This window comes from Mercenaria mercenaria, chromosome 13, assembly GCF_021730395.1.
Source record: "Mercenaria mercenaria strain notata chromosome 13, MADL_Memer_1, whole genome shotgun sequence".
Lineage (NCBI taxonomy): Eukaryota > Metazoa > Mollusca > Bivalvia > Venerida > Veneridae > Mercenaria > Mercenaria mercenaria.
Genome location: NC_069373.1, coordinates 46,517,716 through 46,527,391, shown reverse-complemented (window position 1 = coordinate 46,527,391; position 9,676 = coordinate 46,517,716). Strand labels below are relative to the sequence as shown.

The following is a 9,676-nucleotide window of genomic DNA, read 5'->3' as shown; positions in this document are numbered from 1 at the left end:
TTTTAGGTATAGTTGTTTTATTTTAAATCCAATGCACATTTACAAACATAAATAATATGTACTATACAATCACAATTATTGATGTTAAATGAATACATATATCGAAGTAGTTTTTATGCTCTCTTACGCTAGAAAATGATTTTAACGTTATTATGTACTTTTCAAAATGTTAAAAAGTCTCTGAATACTGGAAGAAAGTTTAGGGAACAAATATACACACATTACTCCCAAAGTATTATAGGGTTATTTTTCTGGTATTAATACATGTGTTAATGCTACAAAAACCGCATATACCAAACGAAGAATGGACCTTCCATTTAAATGATTTTGCTCTCCGCACCAAAGATTTCAAAATCATCGTTTTTATCAAAATTTGAATCGAAACAATGATCACCAGCTAGGAAATGTGCTAACTAAGAAAATGAGTGCATAAACCTATTCATTTCGTTCAGAAATAAAACAAAGTTATCGCCATTTTTAGAATATTACTTCTAATGGGTTCAGTACTAATGCTTCACTGAGTTATGGACATAATAATTCGTCATGATTTTTTCTCAAAGAAGAAATTTTTAATGAAGTCGATCTGAAGAACTACAAATCAGTTTGGAATGGCCTAAGACATGTATCAAGTATATGAATCCAACAAGAAATTGAGTTAAATAGTAATTCTAGATTAATTAAATGGCTAAAATGTTCAGGCAAGTTACCAAACAAAATGTAGATTCTGAAATAATCTGAATATCTCAAACGATATATGATGATTTTCATCAAACATGGCGAATTATTTCGTTCATATAGACAGAAATTTCAACAAGGTACACAGAGAAAAATGATAAACACTTAATTATATTCTCTACAGAACCAAAGAGCTAACCCGTTATGTTCTATTTTGCAAATCGTGTAAAAAATACTGAAAGTACATTTCTTAAAAGGCACAGTTAGACCGATCTATTAATATTAACATATCAAAATTTCAGTATTATCAAATTCCGCAAAAAATATAATTTTATTCATTTTACTATCAAAGCCCCCCCCCCCCCCCCCCACATTCTTTTTTTTTAAACAAGTCACAAAATACAAATGAAAGATGCGTTTTCAGAAAACGAAATACAATTTATAGAAATAAGGTAGAGTAGATTTTGATTTTTTACTAGGAAATGATTAGATTTCGCACACACATTATCAAATGCTCATGACAACGCCATTATTCTGTTTTAGTTGCCATTTTCTTCCCTCATAACGTTTTTCGCTAGTTTGTAAATTCTAGATGTTTTAGTTTATTTTTGTGACTTTTTAAAGATGATTGAAGTCGTAAAATGAGCAAATTTATATCATAGCATAATTTGATATTTTATATTGTGAAAACTTACCACAACATATTGTTTAAGACTAAATTTCCAAATTGTACGTTCAGTAATTTTTAACTTACTGGCAAAAGAACTAATGGCGCTTTAGCTGTTTTATAATGTGAGGGAGAAAACTATATTACTATCAGTATTATAATTAATAAACATTTCTAAATAATTTTCAAGAACATTGTAATCGCAATACTATCAATCTAACATACCAAGTATGTTTGCACACACGAAGATATAAGCCCTTTGTTATAAACATTATCACTAAGAAATAGTATTTTATTTTTACACAAGTTATAAGTGCCTACACAAAACTATGTGATCAAATGAGCCATTAGAAAACCAACATAGAGCGTTTGCGACCAGCATGGATCCAGACCAGCCAGCGCATCCACGCAGTCTGGTCAGGATCCATGCTGTTCACTAACGGTTTCTCTAATTGCAATAGGCTTTGAAAGCGAACAGCATGGATCCTGACCAGACTGCGCTGATGCGCAGGCTGGTCTGGATCCATGCTGGTCGCAAACGCACTATGTTGGTTTTCCCACGGCACGGCTCAAATGTAATATTGTAAAATTACGAAAATGACACCATTTCACATATTACAAACATAAGTTGAAAATCTGTATTAAGACTAAAGAAAATGAGTTTTTGTTTCGTAAAAAAATACAGCTTACTTGAATGAACTCGTGAAAAGGCTACTGACACACACCAAGATACATTTTTTGTGAATAATTAATAACATTTACAAAACGTCACATTTTTGGATACATCGGTAAATACTAAAGCAATATGGTATTTTATGTAAATGTAATACTGTGAAAAATGGATATTAAATAAAACATCATAATATATAACAAAATATTAAATGAAATATCATTCTAGTATAAACGCCTTTTTTGTTGCACACACGGAACACCCTCATTGCATGCCAGAAATATTTTTCACAATTACTAATTACAAGAACTACAAACAGATCATAAACGCCCGTAATCATAAACACAAACACAGTTCTTACATATACAGTTGAAACAAATCTAACAAAGAGCTCATTTCTAAATTATTCTTCCTAATCTTTCGTTATTCCTTGTTGTCATATACAGTCAAGCCTGTTAGAAAGATAACATGTGAATACCGACTACCTGTCTCTACTGACAACTGCATTTTATCTCATTTAAATATTTGCGGTGTATTTCAATTTGTGTTAAAGGACCACTGTTTGGATCTCCAAAGCATAGTATTTAGAATAATACAGGTTGGACTGAATATAAAAAGTCTTCCAAAAGATACTATTCTATGGGTTAATACATTTTGTTTTTCGTGATTGAATCCCTATATGATGCAACGGTAAATACTTGTTTTCACACCTTTCTAAATCGTTAGTACTTCCTTCAATATTTCTTCAAACGTTTAACACTGAGTCAAATGATATAAAACTCAAGTTTCGAAACGAGTTTGTCATTGGTCCATTTGACGACTGTGCTCAAAATCAACCAACCAGATTGTAAATAGTTGAGACTGATCTCCAATTTTATTTTTACTATCTTCCACCATGGTCTTCCTCACTTAGAAAAAAAGAAACAGATACACTGTGTTTCCTCGGTACTATAATACATTTATTATTACTACAGTGTACAAAATATGCGTCCTGGTAGTAAACTATTGACATTATATACTTTATTTCAGTTTTGGAGACCGCTCTCAAAGCTCTAGTTTCTGATTGGCTGACTCCGATCAAAGCTCCAGCATGTGATTGTCTGATTCCAATTAAAGCTCTAGCATGTGATTGGCTTATTCCAATAAAAAATCTAGCATCCGATTGGCTGATTCAAATCTGGCTTAAGGTAAGGCTGCTCTCCAAACTCAGTTATATATCTTTACAGCCCTTCGGGACATCTTATGATTTCATTGTTCACTTTGGTATAATTTATATATTCTTTTCAAAGTCTTGTAAACTCGTCCTGGTGAGATATCAACCCAGAATGCCTTTTTACCCCACCGTTATACTGGCCCGTGTATATAGTAGTAATGGCGTTCTGATCGCTAGAACGTCTTTGGTGATTTCCGTTACTATGGAAACCATTTCGATCATAATTGTCATAGTTTCTCCCGTACAATCTTGTGTTCTCGGAACTTCCACTTCTTTTTTCACGTCCTCGGTGCCTTTGCGTGTCGTCAAAGTAACCATGGAGATCTTTAGATGTTTTGGCTTGCATATTTGTATTCTTGGAAACCAGATTTTTGTCATTGTTTAATACATTTCGCTGCTTTCCAAGACTGTTATATACATTAGATTTCATTGTATCATTAACACTTCCATTAAGTTTGCTCTCACTTTTGGAGGAAGTAGAGTCAGAGGTGTAAGCAGTGGCTGGGCCCTTCCTTCTCTTGAACTTACCCGTTTTTATCAACATCACCCAAGCCATTCTTACTTCCGGGTTAAAACAACACCGGAACACAAAGATTAGAAACCCTTGTAAAGAGTTTAACACCGTGAAAATGTAGTTTACCACAACTTTGGCTTCATTTATGGCAAACGGTCCAAAGACCCACGTGACTCCAAGAAGCGTCATTACGGTGAATGCGCCGCGAATCTGCGCAGGCGTTACCGAATCAGACGCGTTCCTTCCAACTTGACCATGGAACTTTGGCTTCAAGATGACGCGAGAAACCATGATGAAAACGGCAAAGTTGATGAGGAGGATCAGACAAGCAGGACCAAGGAGAGCAATGTAGAAAGCCAGAGGGTTGCCCTGTGATAAGAAGCACCTGCAAAGAACAAGCAATTAAAATAAAGAACTGACGTGAGCGGCCAAATTAGAATGTCAGTTTTTCCAGTCATCAATTATATGACAAGCAAACTGAAGCAAAAAGGAACACTCTCGGACTCATATTATATTTTTAATCGTACATATTTGGTAAACATTTCTTTTGATTCTTTTCTTTCCTATATTACATTTTAGTGATAAATCAAACGGTAGTTAAACACTTACAGTTCTGTCGTAGTTTTGTAGTTGTCTACGCTAATAGCCACTGTTGCAATGACTATCAAAGCAGGAGCCCCTGAAATACATGATATAAAAATTAGTAACTGAATACAAAACTGTGTGATAGTACATTGTATTAATTATGCAAATACACTTGGACTGTGCTGTTCACAAAAATAATATCGTGGCACTGAGGTCACACATTTACATTAATAACCCCACTAGTTGTTGATCGATTGGTTGAGTTATATAACATTACAATATGGCCACGTGAAGCAAAAAATCCACAAAACACGAATATAATATACTAAGTAACTTTAATACATATATTCAATAACTTCGGCGTCGTTTCATGATGGTTACCATTAGAGTCTTAAATTTCTCATTATAGGATTTTTTAGTTTAATCAACTGAAAAATGTTATTTACCCCATGCAAATATGCATCTTTTCAGCATGAAAAATCCGGAATATTTTGTGAAAACGGTAATAAGCGCCTGGTACATATTGATCGCCTCAACAAGCATCCAAGTGAGTGTGGTCAACAGGAAGTAGTGAAGCAAGATGGCGGCCGCCTTACACATGCCGTCTCCAGACAGTGATAAAGATGTCTCAGACCCAAGAAAAAAGAAGGCGTTCAGGAGCAACATGGAGGCACAAAGGTTCATCAGAATCTTGCCGGACTTTTCACGATTCAGACATCTAAATTAGAAAGAAAGCAAAGTTAGGTAAACGACCCCTAATATTGCTGAGGTAAGCCTTATCTTTTTTCATAGTAAACGATGACATAAACATAACAAGTTATCATTTGTTTTTTAAGTAAGTATCATATGTATTGAATTTAAAAAGCGTAACCATCTTCTTTTTGGGAAAAATTGTCCATATGTTATTTGACTTCGAAAAAAAAACACAGAGAGATAACTGACTGTGCTTTCAGGAAAACTTATCAGGAAAATCTTTACGTCCGTTGTTATTTAGATTTTAGTAAAGAAAAAGGACTGGTAAAGTACATAGCATCGTTACACTGTTATTATAAATTTACTTGAAATCAGTTGTTATTTGAGTGCGCAAATAAAATGACGAATTAAATGCCATGCTTTTATCAATCTCCGACGCAGTGCTCTCCCATCATGACAAACATTTTAGCAGATTTCTGATGAATAGCATTTTTTTTTCAATTTAAGCTACTGATATTATCTGAATTATTTCCCAGTGAAGGAAGTCTAAATATTTATAAACAAAACTGTATCTTATATTAAAATACAATATTTGAATTCTGTATAACAACAATGTAATTTTCATTGTCATATGATCTTTGTTACGCCACTACCGCCAGACCAAAAAGAAAATATCCTTACGGACTGGTATTATATACATGTCATACTCTAGGAAAAGAATCTAGCTCTTCCCAGTTGTTGTGACAATACACGAGCAACAGTGATTTGTACACGAGTAAATATAGACAATTAATTTTTCTATATGCGTGGCACCCATCCGTCGAACTCCGCGTTTTGAATGAGAAATGGGCGATTGAATTCAGCTAGTATTCGCCCATCCCCCTCTCCTCTCTCACTTCCTTCCCCTTCTTCTTGACCATGGTTTTTACTACACAAATGGATAGGATAGGATTTGAAATGTACACAATCCCATACATATATGGTATTTTCTTTCTGGCCATGGAGGATATTGATGCGGGGAGATTGGCATGCAAACTCATACAACTCAGATATTGTTTTAAATATCTATACAACAGAATTTCTAGAACAAAACAGTAACTCGAGGCAAAACAAAGAAGGATGTATTGCAAAAATAAGAAGCAACAGCTAAACGTTATTCATAATGCAACAAAATATGCAACATTATCATACAGGTTTTTCTTATCATGCATGCTTTTCAGTTACTGAAGCCCTATTTTTTGAAATGTGCATTTTAATTCGGATTTAATGTAAATGAATTTTGCATGACGTAAATTTTGTTCGCATTTAGGGTGGTTAAGCAAAATGCGCTAATTTTTATGAAAGGGATGATGGTCCACTAAACAAAAACAGTTCGACTCGTAATTTGGAAAATTAAGAGATTGGACTGCGTACGTTACATTAGTTTACTTTTCCTCCAAAATACGAGCTTATACCTTCGGGCAGTTTAGCACTGAACTCAGCACTGAAAAATTTCTGAAATATTTCAGAATATTTTTCCTAGTCTTTCTAAAGTAGTCGTTTGAAAAATAAATTAATTGTTGAATGATTTGTATTCCTGCTGCTATCTCAACGCATTGGAATAACTGCTGCTATCTCAACGTCTTTGGATGTTTGCAGTTGGAATAACTGCTGCTATCTCAACGTCTTTGCATGTCTGCAGTTGGCGTAATTGCTGCCAAGGCACATGAATTAGTTCAAACCCTATTGTCACATGCAGTCTGATCACGACAAATAGCGGTTAGGTTTCAACCCGATTGAAATGAAAAACGGAAGTGTCTTGCTGTTAAAACTCATACGCAACAAGCATTTATGCCAAATGAACTAAAAATAAGGCCAATCAAAAAGGAAACTTTACATGACTCACCTAGACATTGATGCAGAACGAGGGCTATTAATGGAAACCATTAAGTTGGAAACCATTAAAATCAGAAACCATTAAACTGACCATTAAATTCGAAACGATTAAATTGGAAACCCTTAATTAGAAACCATTAAAATGAAAGCAATTGACTAAGACTCCATTCAAAACCATTGGAAACTTAAACTTATCCTGTTTTTTTTTTAAATTTCTTCCATATATTAGCAGACTTCACATTTTTGGCATGATTTGATTTGTATACATATATGATTTCTAGCTATGATATTTGGAATAATGATATGTTATTAAAATGCCAATTGATAATATAACACTATAGAAGTATTTAAGATATAAAAACTAAAGACCCTATATCCCAGGTTATATACAAGTAAGTAAATATATAGATTATTTATAGATGTATAAACGGTGCACGGTGAACAGAAAGAATACTTACCGGAATATAGAGTATGTAATAAGTGTAAGAATTAGCCCTAACATTGATATACCACAACCAATGTATGATATGTACGTCAATATCTGCTCGTGCTCAGCAGAAAGGGCGTGGTCAGGGCTTGGGTCCTGGAATAAATTTTATCGCTATCAGGTTCAAGTAGCATGGCATTTAAATATTTATCTAATTATATTTTTATGTTAAAGCGTTTGTTATTGTGTGTGACACTACTCTATTAAAGGTCGTAAGTTCAGCTTTTGATGGTGTGCTGAGACCTCAAGATCCCTCCGGGCATTATATTATCTTGGACGGGCATCTGGGTAGACGATTATGGTTTATATTACAGAAAGAAATAATACATATATCTGTAGTAATCAAAAATGAGAATTTCCTCCTTAGCAAAGTCTTTGAAAGGCATGAAAAACGCATATGAAATACAAATGTACTAAAATATCCGGTTTAATATAACATACTCGGGGTCATCCGATCGGTTTAATATAATATTCTCGGAGCCATCTGAACGGTTTAATATAACATACTCGGGGCCATCCGAACGGTTTAATATAATATTTTCGGGACCATTCAAAATAGAATAGAGAGAACCTGATATACCTTTATTGCATACGAAATCAAACAATTACATACAGTCAAACCTGTATTAAATAGACAGCTAAGGGAACAACTTAATCTGGCTGCATAAGGCAGGTGAACTTGAAATAAGAACAAAAAGTCAACTTGGGAAATTAGCCGATGACTGCCTATGTCAAGTGGTTGCCTTAAGCAGGTGGTCGTTAAGACTTGTCTAGCTGTATATATTTTTAAATGTGAACTTACAAGCAAGATTGCGAAACTTGTTAGATGGTAGGATAAGCACTTGGTATAGTTTTGTCCTCTTTCAAGGGTAACAACACCTTCATCTGACCAAGTTCGATCTGAAATACAATACAGTATAGTACGAATAAATAGTTGCGCATACAACATGCATAATTGATATCAAATAATTTCAGTTATTCACCACAATGATGTGACAATGCAATTAAATTTGATCAAAACTGAATTATATCGTATGTGTTAAAATTTTCTTGTACAATCAAATTTGTGTTTAACAACACCTGTGGCTTTCTATACACAGGTTTCACTGTTTCGACATTAAAGCGATATCACGTACTGTTCTACGAACAGATAAACCCACGTGTATGTCAAAAAACAGAACATAAAACTCGTATAAGGTAATTAAAATATTTTAATGACCAGACAAAAAATTCCATAATATGCGAGTGCAAAAACTTTATACATGGTTTGTGGTTAATGTTTCGGCATCGGTGCACGTGATAATATGAACAAGGGCAAACAAGTTTAATACAATAAATAACAATACTTACTTTTTATATCCCAGTAAGCGCATGAATGATTTACACCATCCTGGAACAAATAAGGGCTTTTTTGTTTTTTATAAGCAGTCAATGCATATGAAATCACTGGCATATATTTACATTAACACACAATTTTTCTGGGGAATATGAATAAAATATCACTTAAGGAACAAGAATGGTATTAAAATTAAGATACCTATTGCAGTATAAGTTTTTTGGATATTCAAAAGGATTATATGTTAAAACAAGTTTGAATTATTAGTCATCATTATTAAAGAAGTTACCCGTATTGGCAAAGTTACCCGTATTGACAAAGTTACCCGTATTGGCAAAGTTACCCGTATTGACAAAGTTACCCGTATTGACAAAGTTACCCGTATTGACAATACGATTACGTATTCTTCGAATACAAAAGCAATTCAGGTGAGTTACGGCCGAAGGATGCCGAAGGACGCCGAAGTATGCCGAAAAGCATGGAGCATAGCAATTGCCTATTCAGGCTATTGTCACTACGGGCGTGGTAAATGTTACTTTAAAACAAAAATAATCATTATTCCTTCATGGAAAGACGTTTGTATGAAGGATAGAATTGTAAGAATTCCTTGAATGTACCTCAATATTCTTGACAGTTATTTCAACAGGTGTTGTAAGGTTCTCCAGCTTGCGATCTTGCACTACGGCGCTAACAACCCACTGTTTCATGACTACTTCCTGTGGCGGAGCCTCTTCCGGTATAAAGAAGGACGACGAACGAAATGTCATCAGCCGGATACGAGGAAATTCCTCCGCGTCTGATGATGTCAGAGCTTCTGCTGGCAGCTTGAGGTTAATGCCACCCTGTGATTAAATTTAGAATGATAACAATCCACATCACAAAGAAATATTAAACTATCAATGCAGGTTTTGTAGCATGATTTTTTTTTATCTACACTTATTTACGATTTTGACCAAAAGAA

The 9,676-nt window shown here is 34.2% G+C and overlaps 1 protein-coding gene across 3 annotated transcripts in view; it reads right to left on the bottom strand.

The window, feature by feature from the left end:
- LOC123528907 (adhesion G-protein coupled receptor G6-like) overlaps positions 1-9,676 on the bottom strand; it is a 45,022-nt gene continuing 35,346 nt past the window's right edge. For 2 of the 3 annotated variants that reach the window (XM_045308978.2, XM_053521718.1), the window contains exons 11-18: positions 9,333-9,557; positions 8,730-8,769; positions 8,182-8,279; positions 7,351-7,475; positions 6,903-6,926; positions 4,771-5,042; positions 4,349-4,418; positions 1-4,124 (exon numbers count right to left, since the gene is read on the bottom strand). In XM_045308978.2, coding sequence (XP_045164913.2) covers positions 3,296-4,124; positions 4,349-4,418; positions 4,771-5,042; positions 6,903-6,926; positions 7,351-7,475; positions 8,182-8,279; positions 8,730-8,769; positions 9,333-9,557 — 1,683 coding nt within the window. In that variant the 3' untranslated portion in view covers positions 1-3,295. The remainder of the gene's footprint in view (positions 4,125-4,348; positions 4,419-4,770; positions 5,043-6,902; positions 6,927-7,350; positions 7,476-8,181; positions 8,280-8,729; positions 8,770-9,332; positions 9,558-9,676) is intronic. The other variant, XM_045308979.2, reaches the window with a different exon arrangement.